Consider the following 27,375-nt stretch of genomic DNA (forward strand, 5'->3'; position numbering starts at 1 on the left):
TTAGATCAGAGATATTCAGAGGCTGTATTTCAATACCAGATGTGTCTTTCATTTCGCTGCGTAAAATGGCAGCTGCATGGTACAAAACCTGTGTAACAGTATCCATTCCAACACTTTCCCTGTCAGTGGGTCTGCAAGAATGTTGATAAGTTCTGCAATGTCTAAAGAGAAGCTACAAACAAGTTCACTCCTATTTTTCTGAACTTGAGGATAAAATAGAATTGCATCTTTAAATTTGTTGACAAATCGAGTTTTCAACTTCTGCGTCCTGTATTGTTGAGCTGTTTCTTTGTCCATTCCTTGTGCCACCAGGTGCTTTTGAAACATTTCTAGAAGGGTATTCATCTCAAACGCTCTGTTTTCATGGATAAGCTTTGATTCGACCTCATCAATTAAGCTTTGAAATGCAGCATCATATTCCAAGGATGTGCTAGACTTTGTAGATGATGGTACAGCTATGTATCTTCGATAGAATCCTCGATGGAATTTTGCCTCAAGTGCAACTAGATCAACACCTAATATTCTTCGAACCATAATGTCATCTTTTCTGTATTGAGCAGCATTTAAAAGCATTTTGTGGACTTGTGTTGTCAAGACCTGTGATGTTTCCCGCTCTTGTTTACATTTTGCCTGTTGACAAACTAGACAAAATGACCAATTTGTCACAGTACGTGAACTTCTGGTTTGCAACCCTATATATTTAGATGGACCATCCTGGACTTCTGAACTAGCTCCACTTAAGTGAGAGACATTTCTACTGCTTGTATAACTGGCATAGCAAGCTTTGTGCCATTTTACATTCCCCACTGAGAATCATTTATTGGAACTCTCTGGTTCAATACGTTGAAATATTTCGTCATTCCTAATTCTAGCGACTTCTAAGAACTTGGATATCGACTTAAAACTCCCACTCTGTAGTTTTTGTCCTGTTAGGTCCTTTTGGCATTTCACACATTTGCTAAACCTAGTAGATTGTCTACTTCGTTTTGCATTTAGCTTTATTCCTGGACTTGTTGTGACATCCTGGTCCATATTACTTGCTTTTGTTCTGCTCTACAGCTGCCTATAAAAATCTTGTTTATAACTTACTTGAACCTACTCTATAAAAGCCTGCAAAAATTAATACAAGGAATCTTATATGTAACTTGTACTTATAACAATAGCCAGTAATGTTTGCAAATGAATATTAAGCAATAATATGACATCTGGGTTTTACCTTTAAAAAAATCATATAGTAGCTTTGTTCGATAATTGCACTGCACCACTAATAGGGAAATCATTTTCACCTGAAAACACATGTATTACAAATCTATCATAAAATAAATATTGCATGTATACTAAACTAAATTTACCTAAATCACTACAAATGAATATGTGGTCCAATTGCCTGCTAATTGCTATCTACTTCCATAAAGAATTTTCGAAATAGAGTATCTTGTTTGATAATTACAATGGACCACTGAAGGAAATTATGTCATCTAAAACAAAAACATTACCAAAGAATTATATGATGAACAATAAAAGCATTCAAAATGTCTGCACTTGATCGATGCAATCAAGAACTTGACAAAATGTGATTGTAGACTATTGTATGTATTTATTCAATAGAACAAGATACATAACTCAAATGATATTTAAAATGCAGTTTTTAATGTGTATTTTCCCCATTTTGGGGGAAATATGCGTAGTCTGTTACCATGGTAACGACAATATTATATTTATTTTGATCGATATAAATATGCCTGCTTATGATCCTCAGTTTAACAACACACATAACCTATAATACTCAGTAACACATTAGAATCCTTGAAAAAAAAATATATTATTTAATCCGTCTTTGATAGGGATCAATGGTGGGTCATAAGAGGGTCTACAGGCCTTATGCCCACTTGGACAGTTATACTGCCACCTGTACAATAATGTGCAAGGTCCATACTACACTTTCGCACCATCAAACCTTTGCCAGTTGGCGGGGTGAACGGAAATGAATATTGGGTCGCTGGCTCCCGGACTATACATTTACATTACCAAACTAATTATATCATTTCCATTATTTTGAGCAATGGTAAGACCCTGTACCGCCCCATAAACATCCATGTATTGACGAGAGTAGATCGTCAGGTCCCTGTGACCTGTATGTACGATGCCAGTGAATTTAATTCAAACAAAGGAAACTACATCTATGTATATAAATACAAACGGATAGAGAACATTTTATTCGAGCACAAAATGTGACAATTGTCTCACTCTCAGTGATGATAAGGATGTTTAAACCCACTTTAAATATGCCACACCTGCCACATATCGCCTGACAATATGGATAGTCGAGAAAAGCGTTGACTGAAGCATTGCAAAGGACTGATTTGTTGTCGACCAGCTGCAGTACAGTGCCCTGAACAGCTATAACGGCTTATATCACAAACTACGCTGACGCAGACAATATGCAAAGCAATGAATAGCCACAAACATATAAAAAAGTCAAACACATTGCAAAAAAAACACATAGGCAAATAAATACAAAATTTCTAGAATCCTTATTTGCTCCGAGTAATCCAGAGTACAACGAGATGAATCAACGCTATAGTCCGCCATCTTTATTTTAATATTGCATGCAACCATTATCATATGGGGAAATCACCTTGGGTGGGGGATTAACACCAATGATGTTTTAAAATGTCTTGATCAATAAGAGTCTTAAATACAGGTTAACAGAAAAAAGGATGCCTAATAACCAAGCTTATTACGTGCAGAGAACATGAAATCCGTCCAAACGATCCGCGATCCGCGATCTGCACGTAATAGGCTCGGTTATTAAGCATCCTTTTTTCTGAAACCCTATGTTAATTAATTTCGATTCACGCTGTTGGATCTCCAAGTTCGTATTCACGAGTTATAATAACTTTACACTATGAAAAGTGTACTTTTAATAATCATTCATACTTAGATTACTGTCAACTCAACAAATTCTCGTTTTATTAACAGGGTTGTGCATGGGACTGGCTGTAGTGCAAAAGATACTTTGTACGCTGGAGTGGAATTTTACTACCAGGAAAATATAGATGTAATGATTGGTTCCCCTTGTTCCAGTGGTAAGTATATGTTTATATGTCATACATCGAAGTTAAATTTGCCAAGCAGCGCATATTTACATTTGCTAATTAATATCAAACTATTTGTCCTGTTTGTGGTCGTTCAGTCCATAACACTTTATCAACGGCACCTCTTATCGCTTTTTGCATCTGCAGCAACACAGCATAATATCCCAGTGTAAAAATTAGACAAAATTGTAACAATTCATAATGCACAATTTAAATCTGCCACAAATTTGACTATTGCACTAAACTCAACTAAACTTTATAAAACAGGACATAACTGAAAATTATATTTTCAATTACCTGCCTGCCAGCATGCATGCATGCAAAATGTACCAAAATGTAACAACCCGACCAGACCCATAAAATGTGAACGATAATAAGAACATTGCAGTGCAGCCAGTCATCAGCCCTCATGGTTTATCCAGACATTATACAGCAAACCACGTATTTCCTATAAAACATTATCGTGACTAACAAGGCGAAATCGTGCATAACATAAAAAAGACACTGATAAGATATAGAGGGCAGCATACAAATATAAAAATAATGTTTATCACAAAAACTCCTATAACCAAAAATTCGATATTGGAATTTACATAACATGTAAAACCAATTCCAGTAATCTAATTGGTCAATGCAAGCGGATTTTTTACACAGTGGCAAACAAGCTCAACATTCGCCAATATCTCTTCATAGATTTACACTATATATCTTGAAGCGATTTAATTCTTTAAGTAATTATATTATTTTGCATATTTCTGTTAGGTAGAAAAATGTTGCATATACTTCCAGCGTTTACTCGCTCGCTACGTTATTCATTTGAAACAAACGTATTAATGAATAAACAATCATATTGCGTAACCAGCCACCATACACACTCGCATGATTACGCTTCTGTGTTTATTGTGCAATTTAAATCTTTGAATGGGATATATAAGATAATAATACATTGTCAGTTGCTAGGAACAAATGTAAAGTACTGAACTCATTCAATAAACTGAATGTGATGAACACTTCATGAAATTTCCTGTTTATTTGTATTAGGAAACATTCCACTGGGACTTCTTACATCACAATGGAATCTACCTCACATCTCGTGGGTATCGACAAGTCCAGTTTTAGCCGACAAGACAGTGTACACAACGCTGGGAAGAACACTGGGATCCTTTAGTAAAATGGGACCGGCATTTGTTGATATCTTTCGATATTTTGGTTGGAATAGAACGGTGCGTATACGATGCAACATTGTGTTAAAGGGCCCTCATATCACGCGTGTGAGCAATTTATGTTGATAAACATTGAGCACGAATGTGAGTATTGATCTAGAGACTGAGGCTCCTTGGAATAATCGTCGATGCGTCCAATGAATTACGGAATTGAACTTTTGAAAAATCTTTTGTAATTGTAGTTGATTTGTGGAACACTACTCAAAGTCGAATGTTCGTACGGATCACATATTTCATGCATGCGTGCTACAAGTTATCAATTATACACATTCACTAGTATTTGTAAAGCATTTTTGGGTTGTATTTAAATAATATATTTCCTATCCACTTATACATTATTATTTAGAATTGTAATACAATTATGAAACTATACTGGTGAATGACATGAAATTATAAACTCGCCTTACATACGACTATTTTTAAACTTATTTTTTTAGTGTTAAAACTGTACTTCCTTTGTCTAGGTTATCCTGTCATCGGAGGATGCTGTGTGTTCGTATTCATCAGAAGCAGCAAATGGTGCCCTGATCAAAAACGGAATCAGAGTGGTTGATTATGATACGTTTACTTTGGACATTACCGACAGTGAGATGATAAGACTTTGGAAGAAAACGAAACTTGTTGGCAGAAGTGAGTATCTCATTGCGGGTTAACCAATACAGCTGTATCAGACAAAAAATGTTGGTCGTACAACGCCTTCCAGTTTCTGGTCCCCAAAACCTCGTCAAACAGGGTTGGGCTATTATAGAACGCAACCTATACAAAGACGGGTTCGGTCTGGTAGATAACGTAGCCTCTTTCACGGGTGTCTTGTAGTCAAAGGTTCCAAACAATGCGTATACTATTTTTGTTTCTTATATAGGTAGATTTGTAATGTAATTGTATATTTTATTGAATTCTTCCATCTTTGTTTTTTGTACAACAAACAGTTATCATATTCTGTGCTTCTGCCGCGTTGGAGCGTCATTTCTTACTATTGGCACATGATATCGGCATGTCAAATGGGGAGTATGTGTTCCTAAATGTTAAATTACTTGATGCTGATCAATACATCCAACCCTGGTTTGCTGGGGATGATCGGGATGGAGACGCAAGACACATATATGGGTCAGTGTTTCAGGTAAATATAAAACAATAATCTGATTGACAATAACAAATAAATAACAATGAGAGGATTGTTTTAAATATTACAAACCAAAATATTTTATTACCATAAAACATTTGGCGAAATAAAAATCGTTTTTTTTTTTGTAATTACGTCACACTGAGAGACATAAACACTTTTTTGGTTGATTCATTGTTTGCGCCTGAAATGTATTTTCCCCAGAAATGTTCTTTTTATTACTTCTCAGATTTCCTACGCTAAGCGCGATAAAGAAGAAACGTATGCGTTTATGAAGGAAGTTTTGAATAAGTCTGCCGGTAATCCAGAGAATATTACTGTTGACGCCGGTGTTGAGATATCGGTAAGAAAATATAGTTTATATATAGCCTCAATTCTGTTGACAGGCATTAGACTTAACACATAATAGTATGTAGATCAACTGTCTAAATAATTTTACAATCGGAAGTAGTTTACCGGAAAATGGCAAATTAGGTTGAAAATATTAATAGGGTAAGTTACACAGAGGGTCTATATCAAGTCGGGTGTAACGGCGTTATAAGTATTAGTGTTATAAGTATTATTACAGCGCAGTTATCTTCAAAATATACTCTTCTACCTGTATGTCAAGATTTTGTCGTGTTCAAAATATGTTACGTCGATAAGTTTTTGACAAAAGTAGTTACATATGAACACATAAGCGGTACACAAATTCCAACAATTACACAATATTTGAAAACAGTCTACACTAACAATGAAGTCGTCGCATTCGTTGACTTTCTCCAGGCTAGTCCATACAGTCCGTTCCTACACGATGCGATGATTCTGTATGCAATGGCTGCAAATAAAACCCTCGAGATGGGAGGAGATATCCGAGATGGGGAATTGATGTTTGACAACATGAAGGGTATTGTATTCAGCGGTAGGTTAACGACACGTTAGTTTTCCACCTCGTGTTATTTTATCGGTCGTCTTTAGTGTTCAGTGTCGTTGTTCATGTGATTAAAATACCCTTAGACATGTTTTCCTGTTCTTGTGAAACTTGTAGTTATGGATAAACATTACAATATGTTGAGGTCCAAACTTAAACGTAAATAAGATTTTCAAAAATCAATATTTTGACAATACAAAGCTGGGATATATCTTTTGGGGGAATCATTTCTAAGATAGTCTGCCATAGCACAAACATTGTAATGGCGTTGGGTCGATTAATTTGGCACTGGTTTATGTTCAGATTGCGTATAATTAGATTTTAGTACAGTGACATGCAAGATGAATATAGCATATGCTTCTGATCTGACCATTTTGGGTTGTAGGGAAGTCCGGTACCGTGGTGATGGATAACAATGTTGAACGGGAACCAAACTATTGGGTGAAAGATTTGAGATCCGACGGTTTTTTTGGGACCATCATGGAAGTTAGTGTCAATGTAACAGGGCAACGGGTAAGAAACCATTTGTGTGCGCGTTGTAGGCAATGAGAATTATGTATGTTGTTTTATCTAGAGTTCGTATATTGTCAGAAAATTCAGCAACACAATCTAACCATGTTTCAAACCATGCCATTAATATAGAATTGTTGAACTGTACTTAATGATTACATGTCATTGCGTTACTGTACTGGTTAAATGCATGACTATAATGTTTACAGAGCATAAACGTATTTGATGTTCCTATATGGGGGAACGAACTCACAGATCCGCCACCAGACACTCCAGTATGTGGTTTTCTTAATGAATTATGTTCACCAGATGAGATCGGTAAGATATTACTTACTTATGTTCTTTACTCGTATTAGTGTAATGGAGATTTGAATAGGTGTAAGTAAAGGCGTTGAGAGTGATGATATTTATTCAACTGCAGTCGCTCATCAATTAAATTATTGTGATTAGAGATCGCCATGTTCCTAATGAGATCGTAACACACTTCCTCTATTGTGAATTAATACAGTTCGTATACTGACTAATTAGCTCCATGGAGGTAGTTTGGCCTCTTAAATTTCATCCAACAAAACAAGACAAATGGATTATCTAGCAGATAAACACGCGCGATTACAGTACACTGATGTCACTCAACCCTTTAATGACATTTTATGTTACAGAGACGAATCTGAAAATACTCATCATTGTAGTCATCGTGATGTTTCTGGTATGTCTGGTCGTTGTGGTATCTCTCTATTACCGGTAAGTTTTCTGTTAACGTTGGATATTAATGTATACGGCTACCGATGCAGACGTGAGTCAATTTGCATCGTCTGAATTCAACAAACAGGGCCCGGAGGTCGATATTGGTAGCCTCGTCATACTATATTTGTGAATACGAATAATTATATCCGCGTGTTTTTTGGACTGTCAGTGTAATAGTCGACATTTCGCAGTCTAGTGGAATGCCCCATATATAAGATTTTGTATTCGCAAGTTTAAAAACTTAAGGTAATTACAAATGTACACGTAACAAATAAAACCAGAGAAAATGTGTCGACCATTCATAAACAATCAGTAATCAATCATTAACAAGTAGATCCCATATATACACATGTTTAGAAAGTATTCTAATAACATAATATCATTAGAGACTATATATGTGACTGACACAGAAAACCTGTTATACTAACGTGCTGTATTTGATTTATCCATGCCACGACACTGTGCGCGACATGACCATGTTTTTAAAATGATTGGCTTCATATCATCCATATACTGGATGTAATAAATTGTAGTATATGGTGTATTTTTCTTCTTTGATTAATGGTTAGTGATTGTCTTACTTACTAGATGAAATAGGGGTCCGTATTTTGTATTATATGGTGATGTGTGGTCTACTATATTTTCGAGAGCATATGGATCGATATATAATAATATTAATGCTATGGTATATTTCATTCCATGATTCAGGCGTAGGAAGTTGGAGGAAGAGCTGGCAAATACACTGTGGAAAGTTCGGTACGATGAAATCGTATTTGACAAGACTAGAAGATTTGGCAGTATGGTATGTTGTCCTAGCGCAGGATACAATTACTACATGTCTTAGCTTTCAGTTATTTGAAAATGGGTTGTAATGAGTTGTTGGGAGATACATTTGCATAATATACTGCTTTTTGACCACAATTTGCCCGACTGTCGTTTCCTGTGTATGCTGTCTTTCTTCTAAAATGATAAACCTAAAATGCAGTAAATGGAGAATAGTAAATGCGTATATGATCAAGTTTATCAAGAAGCAACATTATGGTTTCTATAAAATTGAACACAACACTGTCTTTTTTCACACTAACAACTGCCATGGGTGCAATGAAGGTGAAACAAATAATAAAATGAAATGCAACTTCAAAGGAAATCTCGAAGATTATTAAGAGAATTATGTATTATCTGTCAGGATAGCTTGTGACCGTCTTCTGTGAACTTTAATCCCGTACATACATGCATATGATCTAGGTGATATTATCTGGAGTACACTCATGCAATTCGTGCACCATCGACTTTTTCCTACAATATTTTGCTTTCACACAAATTAGCACAAACCTGGTTTGGCACCGTCTTTGATTTCGACGCATAAGCATACCGTTGGTATTGCTAGGGCAACAAAAACGCAGTTTGTTTCTCGTTTGCGTACCTAGCCCCAAAACGACCGCCTCAAACAATTTGTGACTTGATTTGATTTGAACTAGAATCTGGTAGTATTTATGCAAAATGTTTACAATGTAATGGCAAAAAACCCAAAAGTATTCAAAAGAAGCGTAAATTGTTTGAATTTTAGTATAAATACGAAGTGTAATAAATAGAAATACCTCTAAATATGATATCTAATTTCTTGTTAATATTTTGTTTAAACATGCACAAATATAAACGCCTCGCCGGCTTTCAAATTCTCATGAAACCAGAAACAAATTCATGTTATTCTTGCTTGCTTCATGCTTCTTCTTTTGGCATTGACAGGTATTTAATTATTCGTGTACTAAGACACATGCCATGTTTTTATTGCAGGCAAGTGACCTTAGCTTACAGAGTTTGAAAAGCGATAAAAGATCGCGCTCTTCACAACTAAACGTACCAAGCATTGTGACTGACCAGATCTTCACAAAAACTGGACTTTACAGAGATGCCCTAGTAGCTATAAAACGATTGAACAGAGAAAACATTGTTGTCGACCGGGAAGACTTGCTGGAAATAAAAGCTGTAAGTTATGATATTGGTGATGTCTTTGTCTCGTTGTGTCGTTGACGCTCTTCCACTGCGGTGTACCGCAGTTGTTCCAATGTAGCATTGCTTTTCTCCCATTTGGGTATTGCAGCGTACAATGATGCTCCCCGATGTGCTGTTGCAGAGTAAACACGACATGTCTAAGTCTACAGTATCTGTGCTACTGGATGACACTGAACCTCACTAAATGCCCGACAATATTCGCCGACTAAAACACATATCTGTCAATGTTAAAACCGCGGATTGTTACCACGATACGGAATCACATTGAAAATGCGCTATAGAGATCATTGGTTGCTTGATTTTTTTTCTTTTAGTTGCGTGACATGCATCATTTGAATGTTAATGCATTCATTGGAATCTGTCCAGATGAACCTAATGTATGTATACTGACACAGTATTGTCCTAAAGGAAGCTTCCAGGTAAGTTTTGAAAAGAATCGGAGATCATATTAAATGTACAATGAAAGAGATACAACGTCAACGGGTAACACGGAAGCTAATGGTTTGATGAAAAAGGAGTGCAATACGAAGAAAAAAACACACATAGCGAATTCAAAGTGCATAATTATACTGGATTTGTCTCCGTGAAACCCTCTTGTATTGTTAGCACTTACAATCTAAATCTAAATTAAATATAAAGCGTGCTTTAAATATTATTACTTTCACCTGTACGTTATAGCATTTTGCAAATATAACAAAACAGAAATATATTCAGCTTCTCATGTTTACTAAGTAAATGTAATTTTTATTATTCGTAATTTTGACGATGAGGAGCAGTTTCGAGATGTACTCTGACCGCGTTCTAATTGTAACAGGCTTGATTCAATGATATTGAACGTATGCAAATGAGGGCTTGGATGTTCGGCAGATTGTAAGTGTTTAGGGTAAATACAATGTATTTTGTTTCAGCAGTCATATTTAATATTTGTGGCTGGCCTCTGTTACTGTATTGTGATTTTAATTTCTGGAAATAACGCGATATTAAACGCGACATTTCTTTTTTGTAGGATGTTTTGCAAAACGATGACATCAAGCTTGATTGGTTGTTTAAAACATCCTTGCTGACTGACTTAGTTTCGGTGAGTCTTGTTGTAAAACCTTCTGGTGCACGCTGCGCCTAGAACAAATACAAAAATACATCAAGAGAAAACCTGAAAACAACGACATACTTCTAACCCGCTTCACGCTGTGTTGAATTTGATACAATGGATTCCCATTGCTGCCTATTTTATGCCCCTACCATCGATATTTAATTACACAGAAGCCATTTGTTTATACTCGTATATTTTTTAGGGAATGGAGTACATACACAAGTCGAGAGTTGGTTCACACGGCCGTCTAAAATCATCTAACTGTGTGATTGACAGTCGATGGGTTTTAAAAGTCACAGACTATGGATTAAATCGATTCAAAAGTCATACTCAAGATGATGGTGATTATGCTTATCATGCAGGTGAGATATAGTTCATAAAAAGTTATTTATCATTACCTTTCTTTATTTCCAAAATGCATTATTAATATAAAAATACAAGAAGCAAAACTTCGTGAGCCGCGCCGGTCAGCAACTTCTTTTCCCAAGTCCTACTTTCTCTCCAATAAAACTGTAATGTGTACCAGAGTAAGCATGATATCAGTTAATGACAGCAGCCGTTGGCATGCTCACGAGATTATCAGGGTGGTGTCCCAAAGGATAAGGCACAATTAGTAAAGAATGTATGAAATTCTTGTAATATGTAATTTCTACTTTAAACATGCAAGTTGTTGATTCTACATAATACTGCAATGTCGTGGGAATCAAACGTTCGTACGTGATGTAATTATGGAAAAACATGCCATCTCGTATGTGCTGTGCCCAAGACCAGACGAGGAGATCCATATGGGCGTTCATAAATAATGTCACTATGGTAACATTATTCATAGACTTACAAGCCTTATTTTGTGTATGTTCAAGGTACTTATTTTTTGTTTGTGTTTAACCAACTTATATCGGATCAATGATGTTACCATATCTGTATATTATATAGCTACGCAGTGTTTCCGACTACATGTATTTAGGGTTCGTACAAACCCTTCTTCATCACATGGAAATAAACCAACAAAATATCTTTTTGTCAATACAGTTGAATGAAATCTCAATTCTGTGTTTAAATGCCAGACTATGACCAAACAAGGTTGCAATGTATAACATTTCTCTTATGAGAATACCCATAATGATTAACAACACAAAGAGTATAACATTGAATCAGAAAATGCACAGAATTTGAGTTATATTAAATTTAAAAATAACAGTTCGATACGCGTTATTTGTCATCACCGCACAAAGCTGATTTGCTTAGAACTCATTTGCAAATATACTCGAAGTTCATGTCGGTTAACAGTGTCCAAGTTATCCACTTACTTTAACCGAATCTGAACAAATGTTCAGTTAATTAAATTAAAATATACATAATTTGCTTTAGAAAAGTATTTTTCAAAGTTGTCAAAGCATTAGATTATACTATGAATGACTGACTAACTTTGTAAATTGACCAGAAATGTTGTGTTCAATGACGGATAATTGAATCCGTTCAAGCCAGAAAAATTATTCAAATATTTACCAAAAATAAATTAATAAATATATTTAATTTAATTTTTCTTCCCCAGTACATGCTCAATATCCGCACTAATGTCACAAAAGTAACTAATATATAGCTAAAAAACATCCAAGGTACATATATATGGACATCAAAGCAATTGGAGTAGCGGCTTTTAAGAAAAAGTGGATAATAACATTTTAGATAACTGACTATACCTGAACAACTAAGTATCAAAGCAATTTCAAGAAGATAGAAATAGCATTTTGTTTAGAAAAAGACAAAAAATATGCGCTTAAAAGTCATCGATATTATCATGAAATAAGCAAATGTGACAGAAGTACCTCAAAACAATTGTTTCAAAACAATTGAGCTGGTAGTTCTCAAGAAATTAACAATAACGTAAGGTAGAGATGCAGGATCGTGGACACATGGGAGTGAATATTTTTTTTTGCTTTTTATTATCCAAAAAGGTTTGGCTATAGACTTTTGAAATTTTGTAGAATTGTGAATAGTGGAACATACTCATTAAACGATTTTTAAAATATAGATAACAGGTGCAAACATTATCTTTTTTGAATGCTTAGCAAGATTTAGCAAGGCTGTACATAAATAAAAAAAAACATGGTGAAAAAAGAAATGACGGGATCTCCATTTTAATTATGAGCATTAGCAAACTTCTTAATGAGTGAATTGTTATGCAAATTAGCAATTATATCAGCTTCTTTTTAGTGCACATCCAGAACTTTAAAAAAAATAGCTCCTAGACGCTTTGACCTTTTGTTTTGAAATTCTCACAAATGATTGACAATGTGTTTATCTTCAAAAAGCCGTCGGGCATTGTTTTTAGTTGAATAGTGTTACAGCAATCGTACAGACAACTAGCCTGGGTGTTAATTTATGCATACTCTTGATGTAGTGAAATTTGAGCTGCTGCCCTACAAAATTGACAACTGGTAGACAGTTTTCAAGACGGTACTTTCTTCATAGTAAACAGATGCACCCATAAACCAATTTTGACAGGAAACAGAAGCATGGTTTAGAAGCTAAATTTTGTTTAAATCACTTTTTTACAAAAAAGCACATTTCTGTGCATATTTCAAACTATAGTGTCCATAAAAATAAAATACTAACAAAACTTTAAAATTCATACAATAAGCTTTCCGAAAATATAGTTTTGTGGACAAGGGAGGTCATCTTGGTTTCCTAATAAACTAATTAAAATACCTGTCAGGTAAACTGCATCTCTACCTTAATTTTATCCAAAATACCATTTTTTGTTATTTTATTCAAAATGGCAAAAATATTCACCAAAAATAAGGAATTGAAGATATCATCACGAAATGAACAATCTGACATGATACAAAGTATAAAAGTAGTTGAGCTGGTAGTTTCAAGACGGGGTCGGAAATAGCAATATTACGTTACTGGTGACAAAATGTACTGAATTGATGTTTCACTTTTAAGAAGTAGTCTATAAAGTGTTACAGTCATCTCATCGCGTTCTTTTCAATAATAGACTTGTATACAACGCATGTGAAATACATTATTCATTTACACGTCGCTGCCCGACAACTGTAACACTTCAACGTGACTTACTCGAGAGTGAGTTTAAAGTTTGTTTTAACTTAGAATATTAATATTACATTCAATCAAATTACAGGCCTGCTGTGGACAGCACCAGAAATCTTGCGTAGCAGCCAACGTCCGCTGAATGGCACGCAGAAAGGAGACATATACAGCTTTGCTATAATCATCGGAGAAACATTGACAAGAAGTGGACCTTTCGACACACACATTCATAGTCCCAGAGGTAAAACTACATTTTGATAGGATATGTTTAAAGTGAACAACATTGTATAGAAGTTGTCCACCTGTTTATGTGGTGGAACATTGTTTTTTTCCGTTTTGCCTATTCAACAAATTAATATAGAAAGTAGTTCAAATCAATAAATTTGCTGTTCAATTGCCCTGGGTTCAATAAAGGCCAATCGCATCTGTGACGCGGACATTGGTGCTGTTGTAAATACAGATACTTGTTAATTTCTAAATAGCGACTGACTACCCAGTCAAGCAGATTTGCATATTTGAATGATATTGCTCAACTAACTGGAAAGACGGTTGAACATATGTCAGGCTATATCTTGTGGCTTGGTTTTGTGTTATTTCGTTTTCAGAAATTGTGGAATTAGTTAGTAAAGGTGGTACGCCACCCTTCCGACCAGGAACAATCGCAGCTGGCAAAAATACAAAAGAGCAATTCAGTATGATATCTTTGATGCAGAAATGCTGGGACGAAGATGAAAGTATGAGACCCACGTTCCGGGAAATTAAGACGACACTGAGTATTATAACACGTGGGAAGTAAGTTGTATCACATTCAGAAATATGTACTTCTGTTATTCCCTTTCATGATTCTACTTCGTCGTGTTTAGTAACTTTCGTGGAGACGTTAATTATGTTGATCTAGTATGGTGATGCAGTATTACTTGCTTAAGTGGTTAGTACTGATATGGTAAAAATTTGAACCTGCTCGTGGTCAGTTTATATGTTATTATTGGATTTGTTTCGTTTCGTGCGAATCTCAAAGTGTTACGGATACGTAGGGTGCTTGTTACAATGTTAATACAAGTGTGCCGCCAGTACACTTTGGACTTTATTTTATGAAGCTCAAACGCAGCAATACCTCGTTTTTATACTGTTAGAGACTGTGGTTCTTGTTTGACATATTTTACATATGTGAGCTATATTTATATAGCTTGAATAACGCATTTTTGTGAAGTATTCTTTTGATGTAAATCAGAAACGTGGAAATTGTAATTTATTCCAGACACGTTTACTTAAAAGGGATCCCATTCACACTTCAATATATAGGAATATTTTTGTTTTATATTATTATGCTAGGAATACCAATATTGTAGACAACATACTAAACATGATGGAGAAATATGCCAACAATCTTGAGGACATTGTTGAGGAAAGAACACGGATGTTGATGGAAGAAAAGAAGAAAACTGACAAATTGTTGTACAGTATGCTCCCGAGGTATATTATTATGTATAAAAAAACAATGAACTGATTTTGCTGTATCAGAATATTTTGCGAAATGACCCAGGATGATTTATGCCAAAACGGATTTTTAGTCTTGAAATATTTTATTTAGTATTTAATAATTTAAATATGAAATTTAATTTCTCTTATTATATGAAAAATGGCCTAAATTTAGACAGTCACAATTTACTCGAATGTTTTAACGATATTCGTACAATATCATATATAAACAACTTATTTAAAGCTCTATAAAGAATTTTGAAATTTTCTTTAATAATGAATGTTACGGACTTCTCGATAGCACCCGCCGAAAGTACCAATATTATAATTGTTTGGGGTTAATATTTCATAAGGTAAAATAACAGAAATTACAGAAATTTTATACAATATTACCTCAAACAGGAGCGTGGCAGATCAACTTAAACTCGGCAGAAGAGTAGATGCAGAATTATATGACCAGGTCACGATATTTTTCTCCGACATAGTTGGATTCACCCAGCTTGGCGCTGAAAGTACGCCTCTCCAGGTGAGGAATGTGATTGTCTCTTCGCAATGAAACAAAATGACGAATGTGAGCAGCATCGTGTCAGATTTTCTATGAGGTCACGAGGCGGAGTCTTCCATATAGAGCTTTGCTACAGAGCTAAGCAAAATGGTGACAATTATTGAAATTTTCCCGCTATGAACCTCGTTTTCAAACCCCCCCCCCTCCCTCTAAGAAATGCCGCTCAATCGCTTCATACTTGAAATTCGTAATTGTAAATAGGATAGGGTACAATAGTGCAAAATAATACTGTACTTTATTGCTTACGTTAACAGCTCGCAGTGCATTATGGGGGTATGCTGTAACGCTTATTTCATCTGTCTTTGATTTTTTTGATACCGTTTATTGGAGCAGGTAGTCGACTTTCTTAATGACTTGTACACCATGTTTGATGATACAATCGTCCACTTTGATGTATATAAGGTAAGCAAGCATGTAAATCTTTGTTCAATATTTGCAAGTGTTAAAATGTACCCATCTAAGACGAATTTCTATTTATAATATTCTTCTAATGAAATCAGGCACAATTACCTAACAAACTATTCTGAATATTTAAGCATCATGTCAATCAGCCTTACGCAAATAATGAAAGATCTCCACTGTAAACAATGTCCCATGATCCGATCGCATTTTTCTTGAACTGTTGCAACTCTAAATGGCATGTATCTGTAATATCTCATATTTTTCAGACGATCAAGCATTTTTTTAAACGAACGAACAAAAATATATATCATTCGTATGCAATTATTGAAAGCGCTAGATTTCTCCATAAAAGCATTTTTGATAATTTTATGACATAAACTATGCTAGCATTTAGGACACATATTTTAGAAATAAATATTCTCTCCTAATAATGAATGAATGAATATAAATATGTGCCTACTAATTTGGGGAAACGAAGTTCAATGTTAATTTTTCGTTCTTTGAAAATATGATCAAATATTAATCTCGTCTTGGAAAAATAAAATATGTAAACCAGTAGTTGGGGTGGTACAGAAACAAATCTTCCTCGCCCTCAAAGAGATCGCGGCGTCCAATATGTAGTAAACATGCATTCACTAAAATATTTTTTCAAATATGTTGGATTTTTTTCACACAGATTGAAACTATTGGTGACGCATACATGGTAGTTTCCGGCCTCCCCCAGCGAAACGGCAGGCGACACGCGGGCGAAATAGCCAACATGGCGCTAAATTTGCTATGTGAAGTAACAAAATTCAAAATTCGGCATCTTCCCGGCAGACAGTTACAGTTACGTATTGGTATACACAGCGGACCTTGTGTGGCTGGTGTTGTTGGTCTCACCATGCCACGGTTTTGTCTCTTTGGTGACACGGTCAACACGGCATCACGAATGGAGTCTTTTGGGCAAGGTAAAATAATTCATTTTGCTTTTATTAAGTTATTTTAAAGTTAATCTCATGCAAGTAAGATCGCCATCTAAAAGACAAAATGGGTCATTTATATAAATGTAACGAAGATTTTCTTTTCGCCATTGTGAAATTCTTTCGTTTTTTGGGACGACAAAAATGTATGTCCTATACATCCATAAATAATGTTCATAATTACCGATTACAAAAGAATATTACAGAAAAATAATAATTTGATATATTCTCTATATTTTTGCCTCTTATTTGTCTTGAATTAAGACTGAAAGAAGCTGAATAAAATCTATGTAGTGTGTTCATCAACTCATGTATGAACAATAACTTCAATAAATATGATTACTTGGCGAAAATACTGTATTTCCCTGCATAAAAACGAACGAATTTCACAATATCGGAAAGTTTTTATCGCAGTGTTTTATAATTTCCCAACACCAAAAAAAACGCATAATTTCTATATTGCTAGTTGGCAGGCTGTGTTGTTTTTCTCTTGAATTTGTTTTTTGTCAGTTGGTATTATAGGCACACATAAACTCTATGCATCAAATAATATCAAAGCTCTTCGGGTTTTGACTGTTTTTTTGTTTTTGTTTTTTGACAGCTCTCCGTATTCACATTAGCCCATCAACAGCCCGTGCATTAGAAGCGCTTGGTGGATACAAGATGACACCCAGAGGATCAGTCAATATTAAAGTATGACAATACATCAACTTTCCCGCACTATTAATAAAACTGCTAATAAGCTAATTGTATTGAGTGAGTTATTTGATTGGGCGCGCCAATGAGATGGCGCCACCAATCAACGTTGCTGTATCATAAATGTGAAGGTCTGGGAGCACATCACAGATTATAACAATGGCTGTGTGTAGGCTTTGCGCGTTAGCACGTTCCGAAATTTCTTATTCCAACTTTGTAAGCAAGTGAATGAAGGCGATGAAATGTCTAAATATTTTTTGCAAACTGTGTCTTGGTAAACTGACAAAACTGTCGATACTGATAACATATGGATTTGCCCGATCCGGTCTTCGTTGCAACACAGACACTAAAAGGACTTTGGTTACAATAAACACATCATTTCCCTTAAATGCTTTCTTTGATTGTCAGTGATCTCGTTCACAGAGAAAAAGCGTTCATTTCCACCATTTTAATGTTATCAAGTAATGTGTCATTTCTATCGCGAGTTCTGATTGGGTGATGCAAATGAGCCGAAGTGAATCTTATAATCTTTTGAGGCCGTGCATATATTAGAATGATACTTATTCGAATATGTTTGTTGAACTCGAATTTCACATATCATCTAGTCCGATATTCAAATACGCCAAAAAATGATCGTTCATTTCGTTTTAGGGAAAAGGGATCTTTGATACTTACTGGTTAGAAGGAGGAACTGGATTCAAAAAGACACTACCAAAATATTCAGTGTAAGTGTGATGTTTCGAGTGTTGAATATCTCTATGATATTCGCACATACCACATACAAAATCCATTTTGAAATAAATATAAGTTACGTATATTGTGAGTCTACAAACTCGATAATAAACAAATCCAGTTTTGCATTATAAGACAAAAACAGTTTGTATGATCATTTGCAGTCGTCTCAGTTTGTACATGAATCGACTGGAACGTGTAAATAAAGAGCTAACACTGCAACAACACTAATTTATAGTGTATGTTTTTTTTTATTTCAGAGAAAACAGTGCTTTATATGATAGCTCCGATGACTCGGTTAACCAGACGTAAATACATTAATGATGAATATATGAACTTTCATCTCAATTACAAAAAAAAACAAAGAAATAAATTAACCTCCATTTCATTTCGGACATCAAGAATTTTCTCATGACTCTCCCCTTAAACTGTTACCATTTGTGCACACTTTGTTGGTTGTATGTCAATTTTAAACATTTACTTTGTTATGTCAGTAAAATAGTATCTCGCCTATCAGTTATAGGTAGACAGACCAGTAAGTCTCACTTGCTGGCGGCAAAATATATTCCAGATGTAAATGGGTGATAGTAAATTAGTTCATAGCGTCGATTTTGTTTACATCTGCAGTTTGTTACCTTTGAGCAATTCAAATGCACATACTCTATTGTAACGTTCGAGTAATTAAGTTTTATACAGTTTTTACTCGCAAGCGGAGCGAGCTTATAATGATTGATTCTTGTAAATCAGATTTAATAATGTTGCTTTACTAGTTGTTTACACCTTATGTCATTGAATAAAAACAATACTTCAACCTATTTTCATTCTCCAGAAAATAATCGTCCGAGTATTGAATTTAAGATGACTAAACAAGTATTACATGTAACCCTCGGGGTATATGAACGATGTGTCCTTTATTCACTAGTTGTCACATCAGGGTGCGAAATATTCTTATACCCTTATAATTAAAATATAATGCCATTTTAGCGACGTGCGTCAAATAGAGCAAATACGTAGTCATATTATTTGGCAGCCTCCCACTGCCCAATGAAAATAATATTACATTCCTCCCTACGACAAAATACAACAACGTAAATATGTTAGACTGATTTTGTATTTAATTTAATTGATTTGCAATGTATGTCTCTTTGGTTGTATGTACAAGTTATTTATTTGGTGTTCTCAATATGAATTATTCCCCCTCCTTTTTAAGAAGCAATTCTGAATCAGTCCTCGTAATATATATTCATATTAAAATGTATACAATGATAGAGAAGTCTTCGATATCAGTGGTTCCTAGCTAAGTTCTATAAACTAATAGCAACATTAATTGTAACAGTGAAGCTCTGTGTCATATGCTACAACTACAGGCGGAAGATAATGCGCGTTTGTCAGATTTATCGACAATGTTTTCATATAGTCAATAAACGCAGCCAACATCCCAATATATTAGTGCTATATTTATTGATACATTAGATGCTATATTTTTAATACGAATTACAATACTGAAACACCAGCTCCCCCAAGGCCGACTAACAGGTTGTCCATAGATCGATAGAACATTGTGACTCTGCACATTCGAATAATTTGAAAAGTTTAGCATTAATCTTGACGAGTGCGTGTGCATGATTAAAATTACAGTATTTAATTTATCAGATATATATTTGCGTTGTGTAATACATTTAAATTGAGCAGACTTGTTGGTGTTTGCTATAGCACCAGTCTAGACAAAGCATGCCTAACTGGTGTGTGAAATCACGGTAGCGATTTTCCCGTCGACTTGTATGAGTTGACTCTAATTGGTCAAGCTCGTGCACCCACAATCCTTTTCTGTTTTGATTGGCAATCGTGCCACATTATAATACGTGCATATATATACATTCATCTTCTAATCGGGATAGCCTTAAACGTTAATCTCCTATCAGCTAATCCAGTGCGTTTTTTAACCACAACAAGATACCGCCGCCATTACTCCTATTGGTATCACCACCATCATGAACACGACAGACTCTACACCGAACTATATATTATTATATATAATGATGGGCTCAACACTCAGTTTCCTTTGCATCAATTGGATCTTCAGTATATGCCCGAAGCCGAAGGAAATAATACCACAGAGTTATAAATGGAACAACGTCGCAACCTCATTTGTACATGCATCGATAGTTGGACCGCTGACAGTGGATTGGTATTATACATATATTTGTTTTCATGAATCTAAACGTCTCCACAATGGAGAAACACGTCTTTCACTATTCACATTTCCACTGTTATTGATAAACGCACGATTCTTTCATTTATATTTAAGCTGGATGACAGCACAAAGTATATTTGCCATTCTTTCATGTATTATTGATTGCAGTCTTTTTGACTAAGTGGATATTTTGTTTACATTACACTTATCTGCGGGGTTTCCCGCATTCTTCAAAACAACATGCTTTTGAAAACAACAGAAAACATAATCAATTGCAGTTTCATGTCAACCAGCATTTCCAATTCACTAAAAATAGCCTGCTTGCCAATAATCTCTTTTTGAATACATTTTCTATTTTGAGTAAACATTCCCAACTATTTAGTATAAACAACGAATTATATATTTGTTATTATTAATTGTTTATTGCACACATTTAAATTACTACTTTTGCATATTGTTCTTCTAACGAATACAAATAAATTAGAAACATGATATGAAACTTACATAACGCATCATGAAAATACCACTTTCCAGTGATGGAAATATTAGTTAAGTTTATTAAATCCTCATTATTGAACAATAACTATGTAAATTACATGCATATATATTCACAACGACCAACTATACGAGTCTAATGTTAGGTGTTTTGTTACCAGTCTCATTTCAGATCCTAGTGTATTAGCTGATTTATACGATAGGAATTCAGCGAGAGCGGAAATGGTAATTGCATTGCTCTTAGGTACGAATTCTAATAATGTGAATGTGTGCGTTACATCTAACATATCTTATATTATTGTACATCTGTCACCGTAGCGCCTTAAGTTACAGTGTGCCGTAATTTTGCGGTATTGCACTTTATATTTTAATTCTACCTTATTAGGAATTCCAAATATGGGATGTTTAGGCGTGTAAGCGTTTTCTAAAAATACAAACAATCATGGCAGCCCCCAAGCTTTGCGTGGCATGGTGCAATGTGGCGTAGTAGTGTGGTGTGGTTTGGTGTCTAAGTAGTGTGATGTGGTCTGGTCTGGTCTGGTCTTGTGTAGTGTGGTGTGGTGTGGTGTGGTTTAGTAGTGTTGTGTAGCAGTGTTGTGCATTGTGGTCTGATCTGGTGTGGTGTAAAGTAGTGTAACTCACCATGTTTTACACTAGTATTAACTAACATTGTATAAATCAGATGTAAAATAAAAATAATACATATCCTTATATTCCTCGTTTAATTTAGATTATTATTTTATTTATCGAACTATGTCAAAGTTAAATACACACATTCCTGTTTTACCTTTTATGACTGTTTTATTTCAGGATATTTTGTTTATGACATAATCGATCACATCAGACACAAAAAGCTAGCAGATGTGTGGCCGACTATATCACATCATGTAATTGTAAGTACCATTGTATAGTACATCATTAATACGACAGTTGAAATGCACAGGTAAGGTTCCATATTGGAAACACGCCATCTAGCGTACAACATGGGTTTAATAAAACACTTTGTGTTGATGCTCATATCAGTCATCTTGACCAAGTGATTATTTACTCATACTGTTAGAATGGGTAATATCTTTTGAAAAGGTTTCATAAGCAGCGTTATAAGTATGTAATTATGAAAGCATTGACGAGATATGAACTGAGTTATCCTAATGAGCTGACTCTTAGTACGCTTTAAAATGATTATTGCACAGTGGAGCGGCACAGCGTGAGCCACGCCAGTCATGTAAAAGTTGTCAGAAAGTTGCGTGCCTTCATTTTTGTCTGGAAAGCGGACGTCGAGATGAACTTACCAAACTGGATGTACACGATCCTACTTCCGCCATAGAGAGTGACTTGGTTTGATAATCACTATATGCAATACTTTATCTGATTGGTTGACTAATTAATTTAGTTGTTTGAGATCTCACGAACGGGATCTTTCGTGAAAGTTGTTCAGATCAGTGGGTGTTCGCAGTCAGAATAATAAAGAGAATAGAGTTATAGACTTTAGCCACACAAAACTGATAAATAGCGTTTGTTTGTATAAACTCACATAGTGGTGTTTTCTCGGTGAATGTGGATATGTTATTGGATAATATTATAAAACATGAGGACATTGAGACTAGGGGGCAGCCATAGCCATTGGTTAACGTCGTGAAAAGATAGAAAATGAATATGGCACAAAGAAGCTACAAAATTGGTTACATAAACATGACATAAGCTTTTTATTTGGTAGACATATATTCTCACAGTATAAATCAGGTCACGATGAAATCCCCATGAAAGACACTTGTAAATCATGTGTTTTAAAAATAGCGCGACGTATGTCGGGAAACATGTTTTTTTTTAAATGCTGACTAGGCTGGTTGCAAATTCACCGGTGGAAACAATAAATGGCTTTTAATATTTTTGACATATTTAGTGTTTCGAATTAAGATGAAGCTGTATGTATTCTACTACATAGTAATCGTAAAAGCCCCAGTTCTTCAATCAGTTATCCAACCTACTTATACTAGAGTACTTGGACCACACATAGGCTATATGATTGTCATAGACGTTTCTGCAGGATGCCATCACATATATTCACCCATTATAATGTTATGTGCTCATATTTCCATACAGCCACGAAGTGAGAAAGACGACAATGCTATTGTGTAATATCTAAGCCTGTCACTCCCATTTCAAATACAAAATGACACAAATGGTGTAGTTTCGAGTTTCTACAAATGATATCTTCAGTAAAAGAGCCGACATCTTTTGAAACTATCTTATTTTGGACATGCATCTATTTTTATTTTGTTATAGATTGTTTTTGACGTGTTGGTTAACATTCAGAAAAAATAAAGCATTTTATCATTTATCAACAGGCACTCTGGGGTCAAGGAACGTTTCTTTTTCTGGTGAAGAAAGCTATCTACTATCAGATCATTGGTTCGACGAGTGAGATGAGCAGCATATTTTTGCACAGTCGACAGTTTTTTCAGATGTGTGGCATTCCGTCCAACAATAGTTATTACAAGGCAAACGCCGTCATTAACATTATAATGGCATTCGTATTCAGAATACTGTCAGTATCCTACATGGTAGGATGGCTAGTTGTGAATTACGATGATTTGCCATATTTTGCTATTTTCATGATGACAGTAGTTGTAGGTTTTCTGTTACTTTTCAATATTTTACTCGTCAAAAGACTGCTTATGAGGGACATTTTCAATGCTGAATGGTTTGGTGATAAAAAAGATAAACACTTGTAGGTGCATGATTGAACCTAACATTACACATATGAAAACAAACATGGAAATTCACGTAAATGTTTTTCACAATCATAATTTTGAACTTGAATCACGTTTAGTATACATGAAAATGTCTATGTCCACTCATGACAAATTTGCATAGTTCATGTCTACTAGTGCAAAACCAGAGCAGATTTGTTCAATATACGTTGTTGGTATCATTGTAATATAAAAACAATGCCTTATTTTACCTTGTGGTATTATAAACAATGTTTGTGTCAGACCATTATTTTGTGGTTATCGTAATAAACAAACTGATTTGAAAAAAAAAAGTTCTTATTTATTACACTTTTTGTTAAATAGTTTCCATTCACTGTGATCTATTCTGAGTTGCTTTTCTGCAAGCGTCGACAGTAATATACGACATCATGTTGTCTTCAAAACCGTCATCTTGAGCTATCCGCTATCTGACACTTTTGTATAATGACGTCAGCATTAAAGCACTATCAACATTATCAGAATAGATTTTTTCGGAATCATTTATATCTATAGATATTTCTTTGGGAATATATACAATTTAATTAATCTAGAGAGACGTTTTCCCTAATTACGTAAACAATACAGTAACAATACAGTAACGAAGTGCTTTGGTGAAGTCGAACTGACGTAGATTGGCGAACGCAGTGTTGTTCTTAGCAATAACTGTGCTTGGTTGTGTAGTCCTTTGTCATTCTTGGCATTATTTGTCATTGACGGTTACAGATCAAAAATAGGCGTCGTAAACGGTGGTCAATTTATCCAAATATGTCGACGTAAGATTTGTCGCCAGAGGCCTAGAGTTCTATTTATAGAAATCGGCGTTTACTCATTGGTGGGCGAAATAGGATAAATCATCTCACTACATCATAGATGTTTATATCCAAAGTTGACATGAATTATACTAATGAATAATACTAATGAAGGTGACACATTTGATAAACTGTTATGTCTCCTGGGAAATGAAAGAATTGAATTTAAATTAAAATTTAATTATTAATAAATTATTTAAATTTATTTTAAATAAACAAATCGTTGGTGATCGTAATGTGTGAAGAACACATTGCTCGTTTAAATAATACTACGTGATACACGGCATTATAAGTTAATTACATGTCTAGAAAGGGAGGAAACTGTTCATCCTTTTTTAATCGAATTAAATTCAAGTAAGGTGGACGTTTACATCCACTCAATCAATATTCACTATCGGATCATCGACGTTATCATGGAAATCACTGTCGTTGTGACTGTTTTCCCTGAAACAAAGAAAAAAATAGTCGTGGTTTGTTTATCATTACAATCATATTACATATATCACTTCGAACAAGATAGGTGTTTTAATGTGAGTATAACAGGGATATTTAAATATAAAATTCGAGTTGTCATACTTACGATGAATATTTGGGTAGTGCCTTGTCAAACCCAGTTCTTCCTTCCAGCCAGTACGTTTTTGTAATCCCCTTCCCCTGAAAAATAATGAACGGTCTTTTATTCATTAAACGTGATACTGCTATAATCAAGCCCTATATTTAGGGGAATTTAAGTGAAAAACAACCTGACTTTGAAATAGAGTGAAGTGAGTATTTCATGGGCGTGAGCTTTTAACTTAATTTAATCACTGATTGTCGTTATCCAGTGCCAAAACGTTCTATAATAATGGCAGCGGGGACGCATTTAGTTGACTGGCAACGCGGTGGCCAATATTACACTTACACTTAAAAGAGGGGCCTTCACAGTTCGGCTGGTAATTAGTAATCCTGTTGTGTATTCTCATTGATCGTTTCATTCAGATCGCAGATTACGGTACTGAAACGTCGCAGCGAATATAAAACTATTTATGTTTTCACCAATGTGTACTATAATCTAACAACCCCGGGGCATATTATAAGACAATTAGACGACAGATTATTTGATAGTTATGTTAATGGGTGTTTAACGGATGAGACGTTTGGTGAACAACATGATGACTACAAGTTACTTGCGCCCAATATAGCATTCACAATAGATGCTGGGAACCGGTGGACCGAATGAGTATCGTAATCGCGGAGTAGTGAAATATATGTTAACATACTTTGATATTGACTGATCCCCTGGGTGTCATCTTGTATCCACCAAGCACTTCTAATGCATGGGCTGTTGATGGGCTAATGTGAATACGGCGAGCTATCATTTGGAAAAGAAAGTCAGTAAAAAAACACGAACATTTTAAATAAATAAATAAATAACAACTTCAAAATAACTTGATAATGGCAAATGGCGTGTTCGTTACCTTGCCCTAAAGACTCCATTCGAGATGCCGTGTTGACCGTGTCACCAAAGAGACAAAACCGTGGCATAATGAGACCAACAACACCAGCCACACAAGGTCCGCTGTGTATACCAATACGTAACTGTAGCTCTCTGCCGGGAAGATGCCGAATTTTGAATGTGATTACTTCACTAAGCAAAGTTAGCGCCATGTTGGCTATTTCGCATACGTGTCGTTTGCCGTTTCGGTTAGGAAGACCGGAAACTACCATGTATGCGTCGCCGATAGTTTCAACCTGTGTAAAAAGATACAAATATCAGAACAAGATTGAAAAGATTTTCAAATATACACCGAAACTTCGTTAGAAAGAAGAAAAACATGCGACACGTTTTCGCTAGGGTTTTTAATTCAATACGTGTTTTGAACGCTCTGTCAGAAGATATAATAAAAAAAATATTATTTGAAAAGCATAAACAAGTCACGTCTCTTGGATCTCACTCTAAACGAGATCTCAGCGGCCAGTAATCGCGTCTTAGTTGTATTGACCATTTACACGCCGAAGCCATCTTCCACAAAATATACCATCATCGCTTTCTTTCAACAACTCATTAAATACAATCAAGGGTATACAATAATACGTCAACATTTTGTTTCAGGTATTTTGGGGTGAGATAATGAATATTGTTTCATCCAATTTTTTACATGGGCACATGACATATACTTGTTAGCTTTTTTGAACAATAATTGAGCACTATTATTTTGTTTGAATAGAAATTCCACGTATCTGTCTAACTAATCATTCCTATATTACAGTGTTGATTCCGATATATAACGAACGATATATTGACATATATTCAACGTAAATTTCGCTGCAAATCATGTAATACAGTGCCTTTCCAGGCAGTTTCATGCGTTCAGATGTTCATTCCGAATTACGACCTTCGAATTCCTCACATTTATTAGTTGATTATACTATTGATATACTAAGATATGATTGGTGAGAAAGGTCCTCTATGTTAGTTGTATCTCACACATTTCGTCATTCAATTTTGTCTTATTTTCATTACAAGACTTTGTTTTATGAAAC

The 27,375-nt window shown here is 35.0% G+C and overlaps 3 protein-coding genes across 3 annotated transcripts in view; 2 read left to right on the forward strand and 1 right to left on the reverse strand.

Annotated features, from left to right (window-relative positions):
* The first annotated feature begins 650 nt into the window (after positions 1-650).
* Positions 651-18,913, forward strand: LOC100373545 (atrial natriuretic peptide receptor 1-like). Its single transcript, XM_078007576.2, has 24 exons — positions 651-667; positions 2,983-3,089; positions 4,140-4,321; positions 4,786-4,951; positions 5,251-5,441; positions 5,674-5,787; positions 6,210-6,345; positions 6,740-6,867; positions 7,074-7,182; positions 7,524-7,605; positions 8,317-8,410; positions 9,403-9,594; positions 9,936-10,040; positions 10,628-10,699; positions 10,914-11,073; positions 13,857-14,006; positions 14,371-14,557; positions 15,098-15,238; positions 15,647-15,770; positions 16,143-16,211; positions 16,888-17,161; positions 17,775-17,866; positions 18,521-18,594; positions 18,862-18,913. The coding sequence occupies exons 1-24, from the start codon at positions 651-653 to the stop codon at positions 18,911-18,913; spliced, it is 3,018 nt and encodes a 1,005-aa protein (XP_077863702.2).
* A 1,640-nt stretch (positions 18,914-20,553) lies between these two features.
* LOC146733784 (TLC domain-containing protein 2-like) lies at positions 20,554-24,336 on the forward strand. The gene is made up of 4 exons (XM_085491588.1): positions 20,554-20,789; positions 21,452-21,534; positions 22,101-22,183; positions 23,639-24,336. The coding sequence occupies exons 1-4, from the start codon at positions 20,593-20,595 to the stop codon at positions 24,023-24,025; spliced, it is 750 nt and encodes a 249-aa protein (XP_085347714.1). The 5' UTR covers positions 20,554-20,592; the 3' UTR covers positions 24,026-24,336.
* An 893-nt stretch (positions 24,337-25,229) lies between these two features.
* The window catches only part of LOC102808238 (atrial natriuretic peptide receptor 1-like), a 34,830-nt gene continuing 32,684 nt past the window's right edge, over positions 25,230-27,375 (reverse strand). Inside the window, exons 21-24 of the mRNA XM_085490950.1 lie at positions 26,310-26,583; positions 26,112-26,203; positions 25,433-25,506; positions 25,230-25,296 (exon numbers count right to left, since the gene is read on the reverse strand). Coding sequence (XP_085347076.1) covers positions 25,230-25,296; positions 25,433-25,506; positions 26,112-26,203; positions 26,310-26,583 — 507 coding nt within the window. The remainder of the gene's footprint in view (positions 25,297-25,432; positions 25,507-26,111; positions 26,204-26,309; positions 26,584-27,375) is intronic.

This window comes from Saccoglossus kowalevskii, chromosome 16, assembly GCF_978046115.1.
Source record: "Saccoglossus kowalevskii chromosome 16, keSacKowa6.1, whole genome shotgun sequence".
Taxonomy (NCBI): Eukaryota; Metazoa; Hemichordata; class Enteropneusta; family Harrimaniidae; genus Saccoglossus; species Saccoglossus kowalevskii.

What these genes read in the sequence shown, in the direction of transcription:
- LOC100373545 (XM_078007576.2), top strand. An exon ending in AACGAAACTTGTTGGCAGAA is followed by an intron (nt 4,952 to 5,250) that starts GTGAGTATCTCA and finishes TACAACAAACAG; the next exon opens with TTATCATATTCTGTGCTTCT. An exon ending in TGCTGACTGACTTAGTTTCG is followed by an intron (nt 10,700 to 10,913) that starts GTGAGTCTTGTT and finishes TATATTTTTTAG; the next exon opens with GGAATGGAGTACATACACAA.
- LOC146733784 (XM_085491588.1), top strand. Translation starts at nt 20,593, where the DNA reads ATGAACACGACAGACTCTACACCGAACTATATATTATTATATATAATG. An exon ending in GGACCGCTGACAGTGGATTG is followed by an intron (nt 20,790 to 21,451) that starts GTATTATACATA and finishes TTTTGTTACCAG; the next exon opens with TCTCATTTCAGATCCTAGTG. An exon ending in GGTAATTGCATTGCTCTTAG is followed by an intron (nt 21,535 to 22,100) that starts GTACGAATTCTA and finishes GTTTTATTTCAG; the next exon opens with GATATTTTGTTTATGACATA.